Source organism: Apiospora aurea, assembly GCF_038362705.1.
Source record: "Apiospora aurea strain CBS 24483 chromosome Unknown utg000005l_segment0_segment0, whole genome shotgun sequence".
Classification (NCBI taxonomy): Eukaryota; Fungi; Ascomycota; class Sordariomycetes; order Amphisphaeriales; family Apiosporaceae; genus Apiospora; species Apiospora aurea.
This window is the reverse complement of record NW_027117392.1, coordinates 1,396,470-1,421,880: the sequence shown is the minus strand read 5'-3', so window position 1 is coordinate 1,421,880 and position 25,411 is coordinate 1,396,470. Positions and strand designations below refer to the sequence as shown.

Sequence of the window (25,411 nt, the reverse complement as noted above, 5' to 3'; positions counted from 1 at the left end):
TCCTACCAACAGACAACAGGCGTACGCCCTTCAGGTGACTCGCCTTGGGCCGGGCCCGCCGCAGTTCGCAGCTTGCAGCAACGCAACGCCGCAGCAGCAGTCGCAACGCAACGCAACGCAACCCGCGTGCACAGGGATCGACCAATGACTCAGAAGAATTGGTTCTCGGTCTAGGGGCGCGGCCTACGGGCTGGGAAATTTATACTTCTACTTATTGCGCTGCCTTTCAATGTCATGTCACGCTCTCCTTCTCTGTTGTTTGCACGCTACTTACTTCCTATCATCCCATCGGCTACTCTGCTTACCAGCAATCCCAATTACACCGAAATCTGCCTCGTGGTCAAGCCACTTATTTCCACCACTGCCAATAACAACCCCTTCTCTTGAACTCTCCCTTTCCTATCTGCCGTGCAAGAGTGTCGGTCTGAACATTGGTTTCAGCCTCCCTGTCTTTATCACACTTGCTGCTGCTGCTGCTGCTGCTGCTGTACACCACCCGCCAGAGGATTCTCATCCACCATGGCACCTTCGGCTGTCCCGGCAAACACCCATGCTGGTGAGCCGAGTCTGAACCTCACATCCGCCGCCATTGAGCACCGCACCCACGGGACCGTCGAGGCCAACGGCACGTCCAACATCACCAATGGCGTGCACACCAACTCCCTGCCGAAGCTCGACGCTTCCAAGCTGACCTACTCCTTCACCAAGACGCCGCGCGAGATCCCCGCGCCGGGCGTCACCAGCGAGGACGGCAACAGCATCTGCACCGACCACATGATCTGCGTGCCGTGGAAGGCCAAGTCGGGCTGGGGCACGCCCGAGCTGAAGCCCTATGGGCCCCTGAGCCTGATGCCCACGGCCTCGGTGCTGCACTACGCCACCGAGTGCTTCGAGGGCATGAAGGCCTACCGCGGCCACGACGGCAAGCTCCGCCTCTTCCGCCCGGACTGCAACGCCGAGCGCATGCTCATGTCCTCGGTCCGCATCTCGCTGCCGGCCTTTGAGCCGAGCGAGCTCGAGCGCCTCGTCCTGGCCCTCATGGCCGTCGACGGGCCCAAGTGGCTGCCTCGCGAGCGCCCGGGCACCTTCATCTACCTGCGCCCGACCATGATCGGCACCCAGGCCGCCTTGGGCGTCCAGGCCCCCCTCCGAGGCCCTGCTCTACATCATCGCGAGCTACATGCCCGTCATGGACAACCCCGTCGGCGGCATGCGCCTGCACACCTCGCCCGACGACATGGTGCGCGCCTGGGTCGGTGGCTTCGGGTACGCCAAGGTCGGCGCCAACTACGGACCCTCGCTGCTGGCGACGCAGGAGGCCCGCGAGCGCGGCTTCGGCCAGATCCTCTGGCTCTACGGCAAGGAAGGGTACTGCACCGAGGCCGGCGCCAGCAACTTCTTCGTCGTCTGGAAGGACAAGGAGACGGGCAAGACCCAGGTCGTCACGGCGCCGCTGGACGACCGGCTGATTCTCGACGGCGTCACTCGACGCAGCGTCTTGCAGCTCATCCGCGAGCGTCTGGCAGATGAGGTCGAGGTCGTCGAGAGGAAGTACACGATTGGAGAGGTCATGGAGGCCGAGAGCGAAGGCCGATTGCTCGAATGCTTCGCCTCTGGCACTGCTGTAAGTTTTTCGTCCCTCTTCATTCTTCTTTGGTTTTCGTCCCATCTGCTGGTGCACGCTCGGCATCCTATTTTCAGACTGCGTCCTAGGGCGGACTTCAGATGGAGATTACCGCCCGTCCGATCTATCCACCTATCCAAATTTAAACCACAACACACACATACGAAGAAAACATGCTAATGTGTGACCTCGCAGTATTTCGTCATGCCCATCTCATTGATCCACCACCGAGGCCAAGACCTTCCCTTCCCCATGGGCAAGGCTGGCGAGGGCGGTTCCGTTACCCTGAAGGTCAAGGGCTGGCTCAAGGACATCATGTACGGCGGCGAGCAGCATCCGTGGGGCGTCGTGGTGCCCGAGGAGCAGTAGGCGTGCCCGCGATGTCGGACATGAACGCCATTTTCAGCACAGCAGCCCTATGAGCTGAAAAGAAGGTGCGACATCTCCTCGCTGATTCGCAGCATGTTTCCGAGGGGAACGCGCCTCCCGGATCCTTCCCCTAAAATCGAAACCCGCACGACAGCGCCTGGCCGCATTGCAGCCAGCAAGCCTCTTCCCCCACCTCGTTCTTCTCTTGTTGTCGCGTGTGTCATACCCAATTGGAGGCTTTTATTAGAGGCAGACAGATATGGCGTGTCGTTGACCCCCGGCCAATGATATCCGTCTGTTGGCTCTGCACCACCGGACTTCGAAGTGGGGGAAAATGAAACATAATACGGCTATAGCACCCCAACTGCCACATCCGTTGGCTGCCCTAGCTACTTGCTGCACGGCGTTGGTTGACAGAGGATCTAGCGGGGGTGAGAAGCGGGGAAGAAGGAGAAAAAAAAAGAAAAAAAAAAAAGACGGTAGATTTCGTTTTACATGTTATCATCAGAACGGCTGTGGGATAACAAACATCGATGTACTACCCTCTACGGATCTGCATCGTCTGGAGCGCCTTGGCGTTTGGGGGGTTTGCTCTTTATCTTGACCGAGCATGAGCATCATATTTCCAACTTTACCTTTTTCCCAAAAGAGCGAGCATCGAACACTGGGCTAGAGAGAGGCGTTGCAAATACTAATAGAGATGCTATGATTTCTCATATAACATGCATATAGCAAACTGACATATTGGCCTGCCTTGAACTTCTTGTTGACCACGATTACGAGGACAACCAGTCTATCTTTGTAATACGTGAGCTGGCCCCGGATCTAGATAAGGACATATTCGGTAACACACAGTGAATCTAGTACCGGACTTCGATGGTGGTTATTTCATGCAAAAGCCTCATGCACATGAGATCGGTGGCGATGCAGCTCACCTAGCTATCAACACCCATCGGACCATACTGCTGCACGTTATCTGGCCAATAATACCATGAAACCGGTTATTGTAGAAGCTAAGATAGTAGGTGTGCGTCGTAGGACACTCTCCGGTGTCTTCGACAGCGTACAAGCAATATGAACCCTTGGTATATCAGCCGATATGTTGGGCATATAAGATCCCACCCTTCACTCGTCCCGCAGATGACCTCTAAGCTACGTAGTGTCACTGTTGCAGACTAATCCTCCGGGATGAGCAAGATGCACCGACCCCACCTCAAACCCGTACGCGCCATCCGCCTGCTCAAGAAAGCGTTCACTCGCTCGGCGCATCAGATTCGTCGTGCTCTCGATAGACAGCAACCGCTGCCATGCCTAAGAGACGTCACGGCAGCACAACCCCAACCACAACCGCCCACACAGACATCACAGGTTCCCCGCCAGGAACATGCTCATAACTTTGCCCGTCTCACCATTCACTTTCTCGCAAAGTTTCTGGAGCTGAATCAGCATATTGCCCCTGTCTACGACATACGCGAGGCGAACCAGCCAATTCGGGCACGGGGATCACATACCTTTTCATACTTGCTCATATCTTCGACAACGTCTCTACTCATACACTCCAGATCTTCATTAAACTCGATTAGGAGGCCATCGAGCTTAGACTTCATTCCATTAGTTCCTTTGTTGCGGCGCCCGTCCTTGGACGAGCCGGAATCCTCATCGTACGGCGGCTTGGCCAGAAGCTCTTTGCCAATACGCTCGATCTCGGCCTGGGCTACTTCCTAGTCTTGCCGCAGGCCCGAGAGCTCGACCTTGCCTTTGGCGATCACAGTCTCGAAATCCTCGACCAAGGTGCTGATCTGAACAGTGTGGGATCGTTGACTATCTTCTCCATTGTATTGGGTAGATACGATGCTGAGCTGTGTCTCCCCTTCAGACAGAGGGGCCAGAATCTGACGAATCTTCTGATCCAGTTGGGCGACTGGGTCCAAGATGGCCTTGGTGGATGCTGTCACTTCGTCAGTCAGCTCCTGCTCGACCTTTTCGAGTCCGTCCATAGCCTTGGAGTGCAGTGCAAGGCGTAGCTTGTGGTATCGCTCTTCAAGTTCGGACACTACGGGAGACTCGGGCGACGGAGATCGAGACCGCGAACGACAGGTAGTATAGGACTGCCGTAGGTTGCCATTAGGCTGACGTATGTCAACATGGTGTCGTTCATCAGGGCGATAGGGCTCTGGTGGGCGGTAAAAGGGTTGCTGCGGCTGGGGTGGACGGTATACTTGAGGATAGCCACGCTCCTGGCGATATTTCTGCTCAAACCCCATGTGGTTTGGGGCATTCCTAATGCGAGCTCCATTGTAGCCGTCGTTCTTTCCGGCAAGTTCTTGAAAGTAGCCAGTGTTGTTGCTGACTGGACCTCCCGTGTATGGCGAAAAGCCATCAGTAGGTGCTCTTACGCAATCAAAGTCGTTGAAGCCCGTATGGCTCTGGTGCACAGCATTGCGGACAAAGCCATTAGTGGGCCCCTTCGTGTAGCCCAAGTCGCTGAAGTCCTGATGACCTTTGACGGCAGCATCTCGCATCTTTGGGCCAGGAAGAAGATTACCATGCGAGGCTCTGAATGGAGCGAATCCGATCGTTTTGTGCTTCTTTGTGTCACTCCCCGCCCACCGAGAAAGAGACGGATCAATGTCGATAGGTTCGTCATCGGCAAAACGGTGTCTGAGAGATTTGGCGGTACGAAGAAGTCCCTCGTTGTGGGAAGCGTCAGGACTGTCCCTCGTAGGTGACAGCATTGTGTTGTTGGTCCTCGTATCTTGCAACCTCATACAGGTCCTGAGAATATGGTAGGTCTACTGTCACCGAATGCAACCAAGCCAAAGGAAGCTGGTTCCTTCTACCAACGCCGTGTTAGGAATTATGCTGCAAGAATTCGAAGGTTTGTAGTAATGGGCGACTGCTGTCTCCATTAACGGAAGGGTATTGAGTGGAAAATTTCTGAACTCGATCATGGTAGGCACCTGCTTGGGCGGTTGCTTGGTGCTTTCTTTCAGTTGAGGAAGGTACGCCTCAGAATACCCTGTTGTGCGTACCTTCCATCGAACTGCTACTTCCCTCCCCTGACCGAAATTGACGTACTCCCAATTCTTGGCTAGAACCACAACTTGACGCCATCTTGATTCCGAAGCCATCCTCCTTGATCTCGAAGCCATGTTGAACACCGCAATTGCTCTGTCAATCTCATAGTTCGCGAGGTCATGCCGTCGTGACAAATATATATGTAACTTCTAACGGAAAATACCGTTTGTGGATAAACCCATTGCATATCATTTGACTCGGATTCTCCGTTTATCGGTTCCCCCTGCCCTATCCTCCGTTTTATCTTCCGCCCATGGTACATATGGATATGCGTTTGTACGTGTCGCAGAGTGGCTATGTCGCAGGTTGCATTCGCGGAGTTGACCCCGCCAAGGTCCTCATGATGTAATTATATATAAATAGGAAGTAAGGGCCTCCAACTTCCCCGCTCCAACAACCCCTCTTCACCTTTTATCCAGACGGCGATAGACCAGAGGCAACAGACGCCATGCCGGAAACCAAGTACTTCCCCAAGGGTTTGACCCTATCGGCGCGGTCCGAGCCGGCAGGAAAGGAGTTCCCAGCTAAGCTGGCGTATTGGACTTTCGGCTCGCCATCAAACCCGGCCGTGCTGATGCCCACATGCTTCGGGGGCGACCTGGAGGGCACAATACCTTTCTTGTACAGTAGCGAGGACGGAAACTCTGATCCGCCTTTCCCGCCGGAGAAGTTCTTCGTCATTGTCGTGGGATTGATGGGTGGAGGCGAGTCGTCCTCCCCATCAAACCAGCCGCCTCCTTTTGATGGTAAGCGTCTCTCGAAGCTCCTTATCACTAATTCGTAGCCGGGTTGGTGGTAGACAAATGCACAAATGCGACTGTTTTGGCTCGCACCGGTCCTAGGATATGCCAAAAATAACGAATGACTATCTGCGAGAGGGAGAAACACAACTAATCCCGATGCTTTACAGGCCCTAGGTTCCCGAAGCTCAGTTACGAAGATAATATTCGTCTACAGTATGCTTTCTGCACGGAGGGGCTCGGAATATCCAAGATATTTACCTATATCGGCTTCTCTATGGGCGGCCAGCAGGCCTATCATATGGCCACTCTTTACCCAGACTTTGTGGAGAACATTGTTGGGCTCGCAACCAGTGCGAGGACGAGCTGGCACAACTGGTCTTTCCTGGAAGGTCCCAAGCACGCCTTGGTCACAGCGCATGATTTCCACGGCGGAAGCTATGAGAAGCCTGCGGTCGACGGTGTCAAAGCTTTCAAGAGAGTGTACGCAACATGGGCTCTGAGCCAGGGCTGGTTCCGGCAGCAGTGCTGGAAAGAAGCCGGGTTTGACACCCTCCAGGATTACCTTGAAGCGAGATGGACCACTGGCCCCGATGCCAACGATCTTTTGGCAATGCTCTGGACCTGGCAGAAGGGCGATATCTCTCTGCTGCACCCCCAAGATGGCGGGGATCTCGCCAAGACGCTGTCAAACATCAAAGCCCGGTGTCTGATAATGCCAAGTCGGACCGACCAGTACTTCCCGCCCGAGGACAATGAGGAGGAAGTAAAGCACCTGAAGAATGGCGAGCTCGCAGTTATCGAGACGGTATGGGGGCACTTCGCCGGTGGTGGCATAGGGTCGAAACAAGACACTGAATTCATCAAGAAGGAGGTCAGGAGATTTCTGAAGCTGTAAGGGGCTTGCTACGGATGTCTCGCGAGTAATGAACCGGTCATATGTTTCTCTTGTCATGGGCGCCAGAGAAGGACTGTGAGGTTATGAAGGGCGTACATAGTTCGAGCGGCTATGGGATTTGGGCTCCCATCCCCTGGAATTCTGTAGTAGAGTACCTGCAAGAAGCTTGGCCATGTTGTTCTGGCCTACTTGATTAAAAAGCATCCAGCATCCCCGCCCTGATATGAGTTGGCATTGCTCACGGCACTTGAGGCTTTATCAATGACTGCCCTCGGACATCTCTGGCGATCCATCTGATTGCCTCATCGAGAACAATGATACAGTGGATGTTGATGAGGGGGCCGGGCCCCTAGCGCCAGTGGGGGTTCAAGGGTTGCAAGGGTGTGTGTGTGCCTGGCCCGACAGGCAGGTACAGGCAGGTTAGCATGCAGGGACCGCCATATGATACTGTAGATAAGTTTGTATCTAACCTAACGGGAGAACTCGTCTCTTAGGAGACCGATGCAAACAATCCAAACTTCCGTGATTGGGGTGTTTTCGAAACTGTATTGAATGATCACGTCCCACAACAAACCACGACTCTGGCAACCTCCTTCGCGCATGAGCTCAGAGACGGTGAGCATAGGGTACGTAGGCTCGGTAGGGCACCAGGCCAGGCGTACCTGAGATTTGGGCCGAGGTGGACACCCGACACGACAGCTCAACACTGACTTCATCCAGCTCCCAGCCACTCACTTTCTGGGCTTCACCTGCCATGCAACAGTCACCGCCTACCTTATCTTCTGCTCTGCACACGTAAGGGACGTGCCTTGCATCTTTTGCTATAATGAGATCGAATTGCTTCTGTCGTACGTCAATAGCACCGCACCGAATTCGAATCGCACAATTGACCCTTAAATAACGTTGTGAGCTGGACCGTTGCTGTCTTACATCGGACAATAACACGCCGTCGTAGCAACCCACCACGCCAGGTCAAAAACACAATTGCGCTTGGTCGCAAGCCAGTGTTGATTGCGCCATACGGCTTCAACCCCAAGCAAGATCTTCATCGTCGTTACTCGGAACACAGAGACAACTCACTCGACGACGCAAACCTCATCCACGATGGTGTCTCCACAGCAAGCTCTTCTGGGGCTGCCCGCATCGCTGCTGGTGCTGATCGCAACCCAGCTCCACGCGCAGCAACTCCTACCCACCGAAGTCAAGAAGATGTCGCTCGACGAGGGCGAGAAGCTCCTGCCGCACCACATACGCTTTGCCGCTCCCGAACTGGAGCCCGCCCGATCGCCCGTCGAAGCGCGCAGCGTCCTCGATCCGGAAGAGGAGCTGCTCTTGGCCGCCAACTCGTCGGCCACCTTGCCGTTCCGCCCGCCCTTTGGCGTGCATTACAGCGGCGAGGTGCCCCTGGAGGATTCGAGCCTCGCGTTGGCGCTGTTCAGGCGGAGGCGAGACGCCCTGGCCCGTCTCCAGGGCCGCGCGTTCGCGTGCCCGGAGAACACCAAGAGCTGTGACACGATCGGCCAGCCGAATTACTGCTGCGCTACGGGCGAGACGTGTTTCAAGGTCTCCAACGCCCCGAATGCCGGGAACGTGGGATGTTGCCCGACCGGGGCGAACTGCGGCGGCGCCGTCGGGAACTGCGGGAGCGGGAGCACGGCGTGCTCGGCCGAAGAGGGCGGTGGATGCTGCATCCCGGGCTACATGTGTGCGCAGATCGGCTGTGTCGCCAGCACAGTGTCCGTCATCACCATGACGACGACTTCGTCCACAGTCGTAGCGGCGCCGTCTCCCACGACCGTGGTGACGACGGTCGTGGTCACCGTCAGCCCCTCCTCGCCGAAGCCGACGACGAGCACCGTCACTCAGACGACCACGGGTGGCCTCCCGCCTTACCGACCCACCAGCGGCTCCGAAACCCCAATAATGACAGATGAACCCGCGCCAACTACGGAACCGCCGACGAGCGACTATTGCCCCACGGGCTTCTACGCCTGCCTCGCCACCGCGGGCTCGGGCTGCTGTCGCACGGGCCGGGACTGCGTTACGACGTCCTGCCCGCCCATCGCCAAGACCACGCTCACGTCCAACGGCGCGACGATTGTGGTGCCGGTCACTGACGTGCCGGAGGCACCGCCGACCTCGGCCACCTGCGCCAACGGCTGGTTCCTCTGCCCCAGCGAGGCCGGGCCCGTCGCTGGTTGCTGTCCCAGCGGCTACGAGTGCGGCCCCGCCAGCTGTACGCTGAGTGCAGCGACGGCTACGGCCACAGTACAGAAGGAGCTTCCGGGCGCTGGTAGCAGGATAAGCGGAAGCGGCGCTGCGGTCTGGTTGAGCCTGCTTTGGTCCGCGTGCGGTATACTGGCTGGGGCTGTGTTATTCTGAGATCTACCACTCACTTGGAGGTGAACGCTTCATGCGAAGGAAAGAGAAGAAATGAGGTTGTGTACGTCGGTTTGCATTTCACGGAGTTTTCAGGGAGGCTCAACGGGTCATATAGACGATGCTTTCATATTGGATGAGACGAGAAGAACGAGCCATGAGCACAATGTAGCACTGGTAGAAGACTGGTGCTTGCGAGGGCACACAGTTAGCGGCAGAAAATGTATATATCGCCACACTTCAGGGTTATAGCATTCACATTACATATCAATAACCGAGTGCATTAGAATAGCCAGCTTCATGGCCTACGCTGGCAAAGCAACCAGAACACCGTCAATTGAAGTTGATATTCCGAATGAGTCCCGTACAAGGACCCCCTGAGGGCCCGCTTGGTCACGTCACTGGGAGGGAGACCTTTCGAAGTGTGCAGCTCGTCAATTCATAGATTTTCCCCCAAACCTTATGTCTCTCTACTTCGCGTCTTATTTCCCCTGTACTGCCAAATTTAAGTTCCCCAGGATGCATACGGGTGGATAGGGCCTGGCGTCAATTTTCCAATCGTGAGCTGAAGGGATTACCCAGCTCATTGCTCGGATTTATGTGAATAGTCTTCAGTATTGTGCATTTCGCATGGTGTCGTCACAGGCATGGTTATAATACGGAATCCCAGAATCAAACAACACATATGCTCATATGGAGGTAATATATCAGTTGGAATATATAGTATATAAGAACTTTTGCTTCTCCGCTGTCTAAGTTGAAATGGAAAAAGGTTTGACCAGGGAATGTGGATCTGAATCAATATAAAATTGATATACAAGAATTGAGAAGGGATTCCCCCAAATCCTAAACAGTATCATATTCCCTGCTCGAATGGCTCTGCTGCCACCCACGGACATTAATCATTAATAAGTGGCCTCGGCCAGAGATGAGTAGGAGATAGAAAGAAATATAAAACCAAGCAGCTCGAGGGCGAGCCGAGACGCAGTGTGGGTAAGGAAAGAGAGAAAAGGAGATGGTCATGATTGTGACATAAAAGTAAGTGGGAAGGTCATTAATGCTAGCAACAACCAAAAATGCGTTGGTCGCGCATGATTGGAGTGACAAGCGTCGTGATATGAGGTCAGTCATCCGACAACGAAATAAAGGTGATTTTAGTGGCCGGCTCCTCCTACTGCTGCTGCAACTGAGCATTTAGAGAGCAACCATCGCGAACATTGCAACCGCAGCCAGCATTTTGGTGGCAGTCTTGAGGCTGGCGCCAGTGTTGATCGGGACGACAGTTGGGTTAGCGGCACCGGTGTCCGAGGGGCCGCTGGGGGTAGATCCGGCGGTGGTGCTTGAGCTCCAGGTAGCGTTGTACGACCCGGCGGGACCCGAGGGTTGGCTGCTAGCGGTCACCGTGGCAAAGCCGTAGGACGAGGATGAGTCCCAAGAAGCGCCAGTGGGTGCCGCAGAGCTCTCAGTGGCAGAGGACCAGGCGCTGCTGACGGTGGGTACGGCCGTGCTGTCCTCGGAAGTAGTAGAGGACCAGGCGCTGCTGGCGGTAGGTGCTGCTGAGCTATCCCAAGAAGCACTGGAGGACCAGGCACCGGTGCTGGTGGGTGCCGCGGAGGTGCCCCAAGACGTAGTGGAGGACCAGGTGCCGGCAGGCGTTGCGGAGTTGTACCAAGACGTACCAGAAGCCCAGGCACTGTTGCTGGTGGGTGCCGCGGAGCTGTCCCAAGAAGTGCCAGAGGACCAGGCGCCAGTGGGCGCCGAGCTTCTGTGTACAGTCACCTTGACGGTACCCCTGACGGTCGAGGTGACGGTGGTGTCGGTCACCCCCGCGGAGCTGGCGACCGACGTGGCCCACGCGCTGTTGTCAGACCCCGTGGCCGTGAAGGACGTCGTCCACGAGTTGCCTGTCAGGATGTAGGTACCGCTGGGCGCCAAGGAGGACGCGCCATAGGTGTAGGGGCCATTACCAGAGGCGCCCGTAGTCTTGGCCGCCTGGAAACCAGAGGTGGCGGTGAATGGGGCGGTGGAGGAACCGCTCTCCAAGATGTTGGCCATGGACTCGGTCTGAGTGCACTTGTCCGCAGGCAAGGTGTATACGTCTCCGTTGGCCCTTTTGAAGATACACTGTTGAGGAGTGGTTGCGATCAGTAAACTCGGCAAGCATTTGGAGTTATAAGTCAGGCAACGAATTTGGTTCGGAGGCGGCTCACATTGTCACCGGAGTATACCGAAGTAAACGAAGTTAAGTTGCCGGGCATGTCGGCAGAAACTGCGGTGGCACCAACGGCCATCGCGACTGTGGAAGACTTCATTTTGGCGGAGAGAGGGATACCTGTGAAGGAGGACTTAGGAGTCGCGGAAGATACTTGAGGGTTGGAGAAGGGAGTATGATGCGAGGGATGAGAGGTGAAGACTTCTTGTATGAGACAGGACGGATTGCTTTGATGTTAGAAGATAAGCTGTCTTGGTTTTGGGCGAGATTCTAACAGACTTATAGACGGCATGGACGGTTGTATGCGTCTGGTGTAGAGCTCGAAGGATGATGTAGCGACATCATTTGTCTTCGGTGAAGAACTTTACCTTGAGGCAAACTGAAGAACATTCATTGGACGCAAGCATACCTTTGTCCCCCGGAGCAGCCAGTATGCAGGAAACGTGACATAAAGGTTATATTGAAAATCAATGCCCAAGCCCTTTGCAGAACTACATGGTCTTATCATGGTCCAGGGCCGTCAGAAAAGCTTTGATGGGCGAGGCATCCCCGAATTTCTGGATCTTTGTGCTGACTGGCGAGCCGTTGGCGTGGAGAGAACCATATTAGTCTCAGAGCGCCCTCAGTGCATTCTGTACCTTTCGGTCCACGCAAGCCTCGAAGCAGCATAGCGTTTTCTGAAGCCGCCGACATGCGGATATTCCGGGGTAAAGGTTACACAGAGGACACCCGAGGCTGGCCACAGCAGCTGGCAAGCCATCGACAGGAGTGTCTGAAGAAGAGTGGCCCTATAACGTAGTCCAATACCGTCCCGAGACGAGTCACAAGCGGACCTATTTTGCCTCCACCCTTGCCGGCCAGATCCGTGCCAGATGGCTCAAAAAAAAAGAAAAGAAAAAAAAAACTAAGCGAAAGCACTTGTGTTCGTTGCTGACTCGTTTGTGATGGCTCGTTGCCCGTCATCTCCCCCTTCTGGGCTGAACGATAGGCCGCGAATTCGAGGGAGTCTTTGACCTGTCTAGAGCCGACTTCCTGTAATTGGCTGGGCCCATTTCCCCGTACATCCAAGTCAAGACGACAAGGTTGGGTATATTTGGCTTGGCTGGCATGGCATACGACAGGAAAGGCCGAAATTCCCGTCCAAAGCAAGCTAAGTCCTGCGATATCGATTGTTAGAGAAGTGAATAATCCGCAGACGTGCTTTCGCTATAATTAGACGAACTCTTGCGGCAATTGAAGCAGGTGGGAGCAGGTAGAGGGCAGCGGTGATGATGGACTGACGCCATGATCCGACTTAATGCGATTGCGTGGCTCCAAGCCTCGCCCGCTCAGAGGTGCATAAAGTATCGACGCTGTGCGGTGGTCCTGATGATCCATGGCAATCTAAATCGAGCGGTTCTTGGTCCTTCGCCCGTCACTGCGCATTGCGTTTTGGGAGGAATACACAGCCAGGCTGCCATCGAACCTACGGAGGACAAGGTCGAGAAAGAGTTAAGGTTGCAAGCGCAAGATCCCAAGGCCCGTTCCGTTCATATTCTCGATCCTAGGTTAAGCTGGTAGGGCTTTCCCGTCGGTCCTTCTTCATTTGCTTCCACTGTTCCTCCGTTTGGTCTTTCAACCTCGATTGGCTACCTCGTCGCTTTTCATTCTGCCATGATATAAAGACTGTATTGTGTCAATAGTCAACCCTCAGCACGGAGTGTTGTACCAGGATAGATTTCATTCTTCCTGCCGATATTGCTACACTTATGTATGCATGTGGCAAATCAATTCTGATTTAACAATTAACAACCTCATCTTCCGAACCAAGGAATAAAAAATACAGGTTCAACCAGATCGACTTGATGAAAGACAGACTTGATGCGTCCTTTCTTCAGATCTAGGCATAAGTCTTGGTCCCGCTGGCAGCCACGTGTTCCTCCATCTGATTCTGATTATCACTCATCAACGACTCCCTTCCCTCCCGCATGATCCTTGGGACGGACTGTAGGCCCTCTTCATAAGGCGGACGATAGCCCCGTTGAAACGTTTCGCCCTCGACGGGAGGCATTATCTCGGCAACAGTAGTGGGAGAATAGGGCCGGCCAAATGCTCCTTCTCGGTACTCCACCGTGGTGGGAAGGACTTCTGCGCCCGTCTCCCTCTGCTTCCTTGTTATCATCTCGGATTTCCGTTGCAGATTGAGCGGCGCCGGGGCGGGAAATGGGCTGGCAAACGGTGTTGTCCGTTTCTTCAATTCTTCCAGACCAATGCGCCAGCGCTGGTTGTCGCCCGTGCAGCAGGGCAGGTCGCTCTCCGCGACCTCGACCCGGTTGCCGTCGGCGTCCTCGATGAAGTGGCGCGCGGGCAGGATCTCCAACTCGTAGATGGGCTGGATCTGCGGGTAGATGTCGTAGTTGTGGATGTGGCGCTCTATCCGCTCTTCGCGGATCTCACGCCATTCCGGTCGAACGTGTTCGTGCGCAACGGCTGTGGGAGAATATCAGTATGGGACACGAAGCTCCCTCGAATGTGGCCAGAGAATGGGGTTGGTGTTGCGATCGCGTACCGGGTAGTTGTTTTGTCGTTCGGTCGTAATCCACCGTGTCTGTTAGGTCGAGGCCGCTTTCGATGGCCCACGACAGGTCTTCCACCTTGTCGACAATCTTCTTGTTCTGCTCCTCGAGATGGCTGTTCTGCGCTTCATAAGACGGCTTCGCCGGCCTGCTCTCACCCTCGACGCCTTTCACGTGAACCTTGCCTGGTGATACATCACGTTTATCTCTGAATCTAGCAGTGTCCAGGGCCTGTCCATACCCTCCTGAACTTGCCTCCGGTCGGGGCGTAGAGCTTGTATCTTCAGGTCGGTCTGGCCGAAGAGGAAGTGGTTTCATAAACCGGCTGTCCAACTCCGGCCCCGGCTGTTGGGGGTCTTGCCTAAGTGCAGGATGCTGTCCAGAGTCATTTTCATGAGAGTGTACTTTCTGCCTCAGTTTTGGGCCAGCCGCGATGGCCCAGGGCGGGTCCTCCCTGTTCGCTGCGAGGGGCCGGTCCGCTTGCCGTGATGTATCTGTGGATTGGCTGCCGCGCGTGTGGTGTCTGTAGGGGGGCCCTCCGGACCGACCTGAGCGAGGTGACTCTGCGTGGTTCAGGAAGGCCCGGGTTGGCCTTTCTATACGACACACTCCTTGGTATCGTGAAAGGGTCAGCTTCAGTTGGGGTTGGTCCCTTGGACTCGCGATTCTTCTTCCGCCTCAGGCTGTCCAGGTGAGTCGATATGAACTTCTTCATAATCTCGAAAGGGCTGGTATTAGTCCGTAGTTCAAAAAGTACTCAGCAACAGTGTGTATATTCAGAAGTATAAGTGGGCCTATTGAGGAGATAAAGGATGGCTTGCGTATGATTTTGAAACTGTCCTACTTGAGCATTCTCAGCTATAGATCATGAATGAAAGTTTGGGTGGGAATTTCCCCCGGAAAACAAGACATGAGGACGTAATTGCAACCCCCCAGCCAGTGACGATATTCGGTGACACCCTGTCCATGCCCATAGCTTCAGAAAATCAAAGAGCTAGCTAAGATGCTGTGCCGATGATGTTTTGTGAGCTCAAGGGTTCCCTAGGAAGGTTTACTCCGTCGTCCTCAGCTGGCCCAGCTGCGAAACCCGAACTCTATGCGTCATCTGGAGGTCATATATCGGCAAGAGGGTGGCCTCTTAGCCTTATCGCCTAGTCGGCGCCCACCAAGCGTCGACGCCACCCACGACCAATGTGGGGACGGACCAGACTCGCCCACAATGAGATGGCATTTTCGAGTTACTACTGGACGGTAATTCTACTTAGTAGCTTGCTAGTCCACGATAGTTTCTGCCTGCGAGGGCGGAACTGTCAGAACCACCCATCGGTCATACGTCTGCAGTGGTAGTGGCCCGAGAGTTATGCTTTCACATTTTGGAAATTCCATCGTTCTTGCTGAGAGACTACTTGTGGCGTGGGAATGATGATGCGGCTTGGTCCGCGTCCGCATCCGCAGCAAAAGGGTGAAGGGCTATGTCCATTTGTTGACGTACTGTGTCGTGCATGAGACAGTCTCAGCGCGAGGGCTGTCGAGCTGAGAATGGTGAAGCTGCACCAGTTCAAGCTACTGAAAATACTCAAAATCGTGCTGAGGTGTCAGAAACTTGCTGTGTTGTTGCCATTGGCAAGCAAACCTTTCCCATAGTAACATTACGGTCGGCATCAACCTCACCTCATCTTTTACCCGAGATACCACTTACTACAAGTAGTGAGCTGAGGAACGTGGGCCTTTCGAGGGCCCACACGAGCTCATTGCCATCTTCACTAATATGATCATCACCTGCATTCTCGTCTGATCTTGGATGTAGATCTCCACTGCCCCATCTCTTCGACAGACCGATAGGGGGATCAGTGGGTTGCCGGAGTAGCTACAGGGAACCAGCCAATGTCTGAGACGGGGCATCTGTTCCATGAATACCAAGCTTTCTTTGGCAGCTTCTAAGACAAGCCCCATCCCCTGAGCTGGGTGTGTTGAGGCTGAAAAGTGTTGGCATCATGGGGTAGACGCCAGCCCCTGATCGTCGATCCGGGTAGCGCTTTGGCTTCTCTCCGGTGATGTTGCGATGCTCGGTGGGCTACTGCCACCTCTGAGAAAGAGGCAGCTTGTGTAGTCTCAGCTGTAAAGATGTTTACTTTCTCGATCTTCCATCGTCATCGGAGTGTTTGCGTCAGCCTATCATTAGTCTCGTCAGAACAGCGCTATGGGGGAAGATGACGTCCCAGCTTGCGCGACCTCGGTGGGAGGGATACGTCAAAGTAGTGTCAAAGATATATAACGTATGGTTTGCTCTTGTGAGGAAAACAAATATCCTACCTGACTCATTCACACCATATAACACACTTCCACCATCGCCTTTGCCACCAACACTCAACCAAAGCTCACTTACCAATACTCATCTTCCACACATCAACATCCCCCAAACCCGCAGCAATGGAGAAGGCCAAGCAGACTATCCGCGAATTCACCTCGAAGTCGGGTCACCACGACACTACAGTCCACTCTGCCACTGCCCCCGCGGTCGAGCACGAGACGGTCAAGCCTCAGCATCATGAGGACGTCAACACAGCCATTGACCGCGAGGTGCACCAAGACCACTGTAAGCAACACCATATTCTCAGGACTATGAGACGTATAGATCTTATATGCTAATGCTCTACATTACAGACCACCAGACAGTACAGCCAGTCCAAGCCCAGGAGGTCTTGCCTGAGAAACATCACCATAAGCTCGGAGCTGTAGAGCACCGCGAGTTCGACCACCGCGACAACGAAGAGACAAGGCGGCGCCTCGCGGCTGAGACCGAGGGTTTCCACGATGAGCGTGTCGTCCATGACGCCACTCGCACCAAGGCCCATGCCCCTGTTGTTGAGGGCGAGCATGTTCACCAGTAAGTTCCTCAAATCCAATTATCCCGGCGCTGTTTTCTCGGAATTCTTAACTAATATTACTCGCAGCCATCTTCATGAAACGATCCAGCCTGTAGTTCACAAGGAGACCATCGAGCCTCATGTCGTCCACACTACGGTGCCCGTCCATGAGACACACCACAACAAGGCCCAGCACCACCAGACCACCACACTGCCTACCGTCAACATGTCCGAATGGAAACAAAAGGGCGGTCTTCTTCACGGCAAGGACGAGCGCTACGACAACTTCGAAGGACAGCCTGAGGATGTCGGTGGTGTGCACAAGGCTTTGCACCACAGCCACCACTCCGACAAGGAGCCTCTTGAGGGCCACACCTTCCACGGTGACTTCAACGAGGAGGGCGGTAAAGAGGGTCACCGTGCTCACCACTCCGCCACCAAGACGGGCCCCCTTTCGTCAACCAAGGGCACCACTACTGGCACCACGACTGGCACCAGTGGTATCACTGGCACCACTGGCACCACTGGCACCACTGGAACCACTGGAACCACTGGTCGTACTTCCATGATCGATGAGGCGTCATCAAACACGAGCCGCGGCAGTGGTACCACCGGCACCACCGGCGGCGGCGCCGCCGCGTCTGCCGCCGCGATGGCCATGAAGAGTGGCCACAACACCTCCACCGCTGGCACCACCGGCAACACTGTCGGCAGCGGCGTTGGCAACACATCCACTCGCCACACCCGTGCGGACTCGGGCAAGGGCTTCACGGACGATTCCGATGTGTACGACAAGCGCAAGCCGGGTGCCTTCGAGACTGCTCGCGTCGGCGAGCATGGCCGTGCCGAGAAGGTATCGTCGCATGATGAGACCAAGAAGCCTGGCTTGTTGGACCGTCTTAACCCTATGACCGACTCCAACGGAGACGGCCAGGCGGGCTTCATGAAATAAACCAGCGCTGTTGGGACATGAGATAGGGATGTAACCGGATGGGCTTAATTTGGATGTGTCATGATATAGTTATGTTGTTATGCCAGTAGTTTATTAAAACACAACGACCCTTTATTCATATAATGGTTTGAACCCTGTGTTGGATTCTTTGATCTATTAAACCGATGGCCATATGGCCACGACGGCTTTGTTGCTGCTATGTTACCAACAGTCCGGTCATGAATGAGCCAGGATGGCTACAAAACCTCAGGAGATCGGCTAATCAACCGAGCGAGGTGATTATATGCGGCCCTCCGTCAGATGTAACGTAAGACAACACGACTTTCCCGTCTTTGAGCTGTCGATTTCTTGGAGTCTGACCTCAGGGGCCACTCTGTTTGCTCAATCTGGGCAGGCGAACTCATACCTCAGCTGCGCGCCGCCACTGTCAGTCAAAGTGATTAAATACCATGGGAACCGGTGGGGGTGCAAACCCTTGTGATCCTCAAGGGTAGCTGCAACGGCGGGGAGATCGAACGCGGGATATACAGCTGTTTGCTGTTACCAAATGCATCGCTCCGGGTAGATGTATGAAGTCGATGCAATAACGCTGCTCCATTCTGAGACATTGACAGAAGTCGTAAAAGCCATCAATAGCCACTCGTAGTCGGTATACGTCTCCATGGCTGGTTGTCGCCGCTCGAGCATAAACATCCTACCCTGGAGGGAATTACACTATGCCGGGGAACGTCGTAGCTAGACCAAGGATGGTCTCTACGTTGTAGTCTGACTATCCTATCGGTATAGCCGAAGTCTAATTCAACCCCGTCCACGATAGCCTGCAGTATACCTAGGCATCTGATATGTCTAATCTACAACCAGCAGGTGCTTCTGCGAGGGGTTTGTTCTTTGCCAAGATAGGCACACACCGAAGGATGCCGATTGGCCACTTTAGGAAACTGGAAACCGAACAAATGGTGTGACAACTGACTGACGTGCGTGCAGACCAGACCAGGCATGGCTGAAACCCCCAACTGACAACAAACGTCTGGCCACGAGTAACCACGCTGCATTCCCTCATGGCGCCTTTTACGTCTGATGGCATCTGTATCAAGTAAAGCAGCAAGCATGCGTGGCGGGGAGCAAAGTCCGTGCTGGAGCCATTGACTCGAATACCTAATGTCCAATAAGAGGGATCGAAGGAATCGAAGGCAGCGTCCTGTCGGCAGTGGGTGCTCTGGAGTCTGGATGAGTCGGTGTTCTTCGACAAGTCACCGAGCGAGTCGACTTCGCTGGAAATTCGGGGTACTCCTCCCCCACCTGCCTAATCCAGCATGTACTGTACTTAAACTACCCGACCCCCAGATTGCAAGCCTATGGTTGATATCCAATTTATTGCAGCATACATCAACTGTATATTGGACCTTGGTATTCTTCCACCAGACCTGCCTGCACTCTGGCATCTGGTGTCCCCGAGGTCGCACCTCGGACTAGTGCTGCCCATGATTTGGCCTCTGATTCGTTTCACCACCCTTGCGACCTGCAGGTCTGGCATCAAGGAAGGACCGTCTTGTCCGCTTCCAGAAGCTGATTTGTCAGTAGCCGTATATCTGCAGTGCATTCAACGCAGCCGTGCTGTAGGGCGCTTCTAGTCATTCGCTAGTCTTCCAATGTCAAGGCACACGTGCACTTGCACTTACACTATACGCACTGCCAAAAGCCGAGAGAAAGAGGGAAAAGGAGGGGGCGAAAGGAAGGGACACGACACATACATGGTGTATGTAGGAAGGTAGGCAGTGCTCCGTGACAAAGTCTCGGTGTTCCGGTGTCGTGAATGGGGGGAGGGGATTTGGCGACGAAAAACGCCCCCTCTCCTCTGTCTGCATGGGCAACGTCACGTATCATCTTGATCATGGCATGCTGCGACCGGCTCGGCCTCTGGACACCGAGCCACCATGGTATGTACGTCCTGAAGATAGAACGGGGTCAAGTAGTCATCCTGCCATCACTCGTTGCTCTCGACCTAGATGGATTCTTGTCGCTTCTGGCTTCATTCTGGGTCGCGGGAGGCGGGGGCCGTTCCGGCGAGCCTATCTATATCAATCATTAGGTACTGCTAACGTTGCCTTGTGGACAACATGTATGTACCCAGTACTCAGAGTAGGGAGGTGTGTATGTAGCTAGCCCCCACAAGCTTTATTAGGCACAGGTGACAGGCTGTCGAGTCCTTTTGGCTTTTTGACTCACAGCAAGCATCGCATAATGTCGAGGTTTGAATGGAAACACCGATGTGGGCGCGTTGAAGGGAAGCTGGAGAGCACCAGGGCCCAGGCAATAATGAACAGATCAGAACTGCAGTGTACGCCAATGCGACGTTGACAACATACTTACATGCCTCCCACAGTATGTACCTGCTTACGCCCCAGAATACCTACGTCCTTGCCGGCTTCGTAAGTGCCTAACATACTCCGTAGGCGCCTCCTTTTTGGCACAGATAAGCTGCGTCCGTATTGATGATACAGTAGCATGGGCGCCCCCAAAAACCAACCTCCGTCGCCACGACTCACATCTTCTTCCGTCCAATACTTATACAATGGACCCACCCCGACGCCTTGGACTGCAGCATTAGCTTCCATTGTACGTAGACGGGAAGCCAATCTGACCATTCCCCTGAGAAAAAGGAAGAGGGAAAAGCAGTTCTAGTCCAGTCCAGTTCAGTCCCGGTTTACTGTAGTCGGTACATATCCAACCCAATTCCTCTCTGACGTCTGTCCGCCCGCCCTTGAGGGTTGTCCAGTGCCCACCTTGCCTGCCCTTCCACTTTTCTCCTCCGCACACCTTGGGCCAAGGACCAGAACCAGGACCAGGACCGGGCCCAGGACGATAGAGGGGGAAGCAGAACCTCGTAACCGCTAACCCACGATTCTCGAATCTCACGCACGCCCGTCATTGTCATTGGGTTCCGCACTGCCTTGTTTCTCAAATGCAACGGGCTACATCCCACGCTACATCCGTGGACCTGACCTGACCTGACCCGACCCGACCTGAACATATCAATTGATCTCACTTGCCTGCGCAAAAAGCTGTGTCATCCGAAGGCCCAATTACGGGACGGCCAATGAACAGCCCGTCGCCGAACTAGTGATTATTTTTTAAAGCCTATCTTTATCTTGGGCCATGTGTCGCAGGTTCCGGATCGCCTGAGCTGAGTCGCCTCGCCGCATCGATCAATGCGAGTCTCACTTCTTCTCATCTTAAAAATAAAATCGACTTGGACACTTGCTCCCTCCCTTCCCCAAGATTTTTTCCCCGCAGGGCGCCTGTCAGTTTCGAAGGAGGCAGATTGAAACCACTTTGGTTCGTGATACCATCGCCACCGCACAGTTGTACCAGGAACGCGCCATCAATGTGACAATCTCGCTCTGCACGACAAACCTGCGGCATCGTTCCCAACACACACCAACCGGTACTGGCGTTATCAGGATGCAGAGGGAAGCTGGCTGTGGTTGGACGGAGTCGACCGCTCTATGAACGAATTGGTAATTACGCGGGCGGCAACGTGGTGCAATAATACTCCACAACCACCATCAGACACAATGCTGGCTTCAGCTGAGACCATGTCGCCGCCCACTCAAGCTGGCCTATACTTCGATCCTCCTTTACTGGATCGCGCGACCTTCGCTACGGGCCTTAAACCTCAACCTTCCTTCAAAAAACATAAACATCTGCCACGGCCCAAACAAACTCCATCGTCTGTAAATCCCAAGTTGCGCACGCCACATCCTCTGTCAGTCGACACTACGCTATCCTCCGTATCATCATTGTCGTCGCGCTCGGGCACAATATCCGCGAGCCCGGCGGCTCTCAGACCCGACGACATTCGCGCATCCGGCGGTCCTGATCTTCCACCCACCCCACCGGCGCACTCCCGCACGTCACCCAGTGGCCCATCAGTACAACCGTCGAGCCCGACTTATGTCGAGACCCCCAAGAAGAGCGTCGCGAGCACCTCGGACGCACAGAGGACACCGGGAACGCCGCCAAACCAGAGAAGCCCGCCTACGCCTGAAGTCACACCTCCGCAACTAGCCAAGAGACCGAAAGCTTTCCGGCCGAGCTTGGCCGATCGCATGCCTTCCAAGGCGACAAACGACTCCAGAACTGCCTCCTTTACAACAGCACGGGAAACGCCGTATTCATCCGAGGACGAGAAGGCGGTATTACGGCGAATATCCTCGGAAAGAACTTCGTCGCAGAACACGGTGCGGCAGATCTCCGATGTAAGAAACAATAAGAAGACTCAAAACGTCGGCCTCGGCCTGGGGCTGGAATCAGACGACAACTCGACCCCGAGAGTGAAACAAGATTTCGTCACTGTCGATGGGGAATGGGGCTCTGGAAGCGAGGTCGAGCAGGAATGGGACGACAATCTCAATAGGAATGTTATAGTGAGGAAACGAAGGACACAACCCGACAACAAGCACACCAAGGATAGGCGAGACAAGCCTGCCGAAGTCGTTGAGGATGAAACTGTCACACCAACGAACGCGACAAAGGCCCTACGGACGATGCCCTTGCAGCAACGAATGCACGTGGCATCCTCGCCTGCAATAGAACCAGTTGACCAGGGCAGCAAACGCTGGGCCGCGCCATCTGCCTCTGCATCGTCGGTAAGCACAGATGCCAAGAGGTTCTCTGGCGTATCTTCAAAATCTACTGTGTCCACTGTCGTCGAGGCCATCCTTGTAGACGTACCGCCGCAAAGGCAGAAGACGCTACGGCATGTAAAGAAACAAACCACTCTCAGGGATTCGGCATCAGATGTATCCCAGTCAAGTTCTGCAGCAAACTCAACGGGTTTGGGAGAATCGTCGAGAAGGCTCAGGCCTCGTGACAGACCCCCGCCAGCACGATCAGAAAGCCTCGCGTCTACAGCGACGATGAACTCTCTATCTAGCCGCAAGGCTCGCCGTGATGTTTGGAAAAACGGAGGGATCCCTGTTGTGGTCATACCTGACCGAAAAGCGTCTGTCAAGGGCGCCGCGACTCCGTCTTTGAGGTCGACTAGTAGTCGAAGATCGCAGAGGAGCAACAGCATGGGTTCGGTTCCTTTGTCAGGCGTATCCAGGACGAAGGATTCCACGCCGGTCTTTGAGCGTCCCAAGAGACGAAGCAGGGCCATGTCGGAATCTGACGGGTCACTCCCAGGCGATCAACGAACCATAGATTATCCGCCCATGGTTCCTGTTCGCAGCTCTTCTCTCTCGGCCCCTACCAGCCGGAACGGATCTGTGGCTGGTTCGCGGGCCGGGTCACGTTCTGGCTCCTTGACTTCTGAGAGTCTGAAAGCCCACAACACTTTCGTACACGACGAGCAGCAAAGGCAACAACAGCTGCGGCAGGCGTTACAGAACCCTCCTAGAGCCAAGGTGGAGCGTGCGCCGTCTGTGGAATACATCCCAGCCGAGAGTGATTTCCATCATGAAAGACAACTGCAGCCGGCCCCGTCCGTTGAGTCGCACAGAGACGCAAATGATCAAAGATCACTGGTTGATTACAACGGAGACCCGTTCTTTGGCAAACGACTCACTACGCAAAACACGCCATTTTCCATAGCGTCCGTCGAGACAAACGGGACACACTCTGCAGCCGAGGTTTCGGAAGCCATGGCGGTGAACATCTACACGCATCAAAATAAGTCGGTTGTCATGGTTGACCATACTTCCAAGATCCTCGATGCAAACACTTTGCAAACGGACAATCTCCTTGGCGCTAAGGACGGTACTTTTGAACAGTCGAACACAACAAGCGCAGCAGCTCCCGATGGCGTCCCTGCCACACCGCCTCAGCCTATTTTCACTGTTGACGATGTTGACTCTCCGCTGCGAAACCCACGAGCACCGCCTGAGCCACCGATCATTGCATTGATTCCTGCAACTCCGTCCGGTCTTACTCCGGCGGCTGAAAAGATGAAAATGCTAGGAAATTATTTTGAGGAAACGCCGGAAAAGCGGCCTTCTGTTCTCAAGCGGGCATTCAGCGTTCGCAAGGGTGATGGTGATGATGCAGCACGCACCCCAGGCTTTCTGACCCGCACGTTTTCTCTGTCGAGAAACCTTCGCAAGGGCAATGCTGATAACCCTTCCTCGGCAAGCGGCCAGAGGCCAGCACTCTATAGATTGTCCACCAGTGGCTCGATCCCGGACGAAGGGCGATTGCACCCACACTGGCGACCACTATCATCTCAATGGGATTCGGACATGGACGAGGATTGGGTTCGTGATATCGGCGATGACGACATGGATACTGTCTACCGATACCCTCCTATTGATAACCGACCCTCGCCTCGGCGCCCTTCATTGTCTTCGCGAATGAAGCGTACGTTTGCTATTTTGCCCATCACCGATGACGCGCATTATACCACTCACGACGGTCGTGATGTAGAGCGTCGCACCATCAAACGCACGCCCTCGGGCAACCTGCGAGTTATGCGCTACCGCGACAGTCTCAGCAGTATGCGGTGGGGTCGTCGCTCTAGTGAGGATGGAAGACCTTCGACAGCTCCAGATCCGTCATCTTTTCCAAAGCCTAGTCGCCGTACCTGGGGTGCCGAGAAGCGCTTTGATGCACAAGGTCGTCGGTTCTTTCCAGGCTGGCAAGATAAGCTCGAAGGCTGCAGCCCACAAGCACTGGGCCGTCGGCTCAGCGAACGAAGGCGGCAGAAGCGGAGCCAAGAGTTGCGCAGCAAGATCAGTGGACCTCGCGAGGTTCGCGATGGTGTTGGCGAAGTGATCAAACGAAACAGCTACAAAGGTCCAAGCTACCAGGCGTCCCCTCATATCAGTTCACCTGGCAACACTGGCGTTTCTGGACAGCAGCAGCAGGCGCAACAGCAACAATCAGGACCACGACGTATCGAGAGATCTCCTAAGATTCAGGCTCAGGTTTAGGGACCCTTGGAATGGAATCGACGGATGAGAAAAGCTCGTTGCAACAAGAAGATGAATGAAAACGTTGGGAGGCGGAGTTTGTGCACGGCTTATACACGCTTTCCCAAGGGAGCAAGTCGCATTGTGGATCGCTTGAAAGGCCTCTTGCCTTGACTTCACAAGGCCAACCAGCCACAGGTGATCAAGGAGGAGGAAACGGAGTGGCCCCAAAAACGCGGCACACATTGCCTGAATGATACGACGCATATGAATGAAATGAATGATCAAACGAGATGAGCCACGGCCATGCGGAAACCAATACTGTACTTATTATACTACTACCATTGCAATCATACGAAACGAAACGCTATACGAAAGATTCGATGCCATTTCGGAGTCCTTTGACGCAGAGAAAGAAGACGCGACATTTAGTCCCGAGGTTCTTTTGCTGGCGTTTGCATTTCCGGGGCTACGGTATTACCCCCTCCTGTCTTTTCTATCCGAGAGCTTTGAGGGCAGATGGGGGATGGCAGACGAAGAGAAAGAAAGGAGTACAACGGGCTGCATGGATTCCTGCTCTCCCCCTCTCCGGGAGACTTGGGCACGATGGCAGTGGGCTCTCTAAATGTGCGCGTGTGTGAATGTTCCCAGAACGGAGAGATAGCATGAGTTTTGTTTTACGGCGAGCGCTGCCTTTCCAGACTGTGTACTCTCATAGAAACGATGTGTTCGGATATTCGCTTTTACTTTCGGTGGCTTTGTTGCTAGATACCATGCATCTGAATTCGATATAATCATGTTGAACTCGCTACTCTCCTCACCATTGGGT

General features: G+C 54.4%; 8 protein-coding genes across 8 annotated transcripts; 5 read left to right on the top strand and 3 right to left on the bottom strand.

Annotated features, from left to right (window-relative positions):
* Positions 1-519: 519 nt before the first annotated feature.
* PG986_007011 (Branched-chain-amino-acid aminotransferase) lies at positions 520-1,993 on the top strand (the record flags this gene model as incomplete). The annotated part of the gene is given in 3 exon segments (XM_066843233.1): positions 520-1,134; positions 1,154-1,624; positions 1,820-1,993. 3 exon segments carry the CDS (start codon positions 520-522, stop codon positions 1,991-1,993), a joined length of 1,260 nt encoding a protein of 419 aa, XP_066699345.1.
* A 1,721-nt stretch (positions 1,994-3,714) lies between these two features.
* On the bottom strand, positions 3,715-4,515 carry PG986_007010 (uncharacterized protein; the record flags this gene model as incomplete). Its single annotated transcript, XM_066843232.1, has 1 exon — positions 3,715-4,515. One exon carries the CDS (start codon positions 4,513-4,515, stop codon positions 3,715-3,717), a length of 801 nt encoding a protein of 266 aa, XP_066699344.1.
* A 1,004-nt stretch (positions 4,516-5,519) lies between these two features.
* On the top strand, positions 5,520-6,709 carry PG986_007009 (uncharacterized protein; the record flags this gene model as incomplete). The annotated part of the gene is made up of 2 exons (XM_066843231.1): positions 5,520-5,817; positions 5,982-6,709. 2 exons carry the CDS (start codon positions 5,520-5,522, stop codon positions 6,707-6,709), a joined length of 1,026 nt encoding a protein of 341 aa, XP_066699343.1.
* Positions 6,710-7,813: 1,104 nt separating this feature from the next.
* PG986_007008 (uncharacterized protein) lies at positions 7,814-9,091 on the top strand (the record flags this gene model as incomplete). Its single annotated transcript, XM_066843230.1, has 1 exon — positions 7,814-9,091. One exon carries the CDS (start codon positions 7,814-7,816, stop codon positions 9,089-9,091), a length of 1,278 nt encoding a protein of 425 aa, XP_066699342.1.
* Positions 9,092-10,282: 1,191 nt separating this feature from the next.
* On the bottom strand, positions 10,283-11,400 carry PG986_007007 (uncharacterized protein; the record flags this gene model as incomplete). The annotated part of the gene is made up of 2 exons (XM_066843229.1): positions 10,283-11,212; positions 11,299-11,400. 2 exons carry the CDS (start codon positions 11,398-11,400, stop codon positions 10,283-10,285), a joined length of 1,032 nt encoding a protein of 343 aa, XP_066699341.1.
* A 1,779-nt stretch (positions 11,401-13,179) lies between these two features.
* PG986_007006 (uncharacterized protein) lies at positions 13,180-14,173 on the bottom strand (the record flags this gene model as incomplete). The annotated part of the gene is made up of 2 exons (XM_066843228.1): positions 13,180-13,769; positions 13,849-14,173. 2 exons carry the CDS (start codon positions 14,171-14,173, stop codon positions 13,180-13,182), a joined length of 915 nt encoding a protein of 304 aa, XP_066699340.1.
* A 2,112-nt stretch (positions 14,174-16,285) lies between these two features.
* PG986_007005 (uncharacterized protein) lies at positions 16,286-17,674 on the top strand (the record flags this gene model as incomplete). Its single annotated transcript, XM_066843227.1, has 3 exons — positions 16,286-16,451; positions 16,520-16,742; positions 16,810-17,674. The coding sequence occupies 3 exons, from the start codon at positions 16,286-16,288 to the stop codon at positions 17,672-17,674; spliced, it is 1,254 nt and encodes a 417-aa protein (XP_066699339.1).
* A 3,575-nt stretch (positions 17,675-21,249) lies between these two features.
* On the top strand, positions 21,250-24,603 carry PG986_007004 (uncharacterized protein; the record flags this gene model as incomplete). The annotated part of the gene is made up of 1 exon (XM_066843226.1): positions 21,250-24,603. One exon carries the CDS (start codon positions 21,250-21,252, stop codon positions 24,601-24,603), a length of 3,354 nt encoding a protein of 1,117 aa, XP_066699338.1.
* Positions 24,604-25,411: the final 808 nt, after the last annotated feature.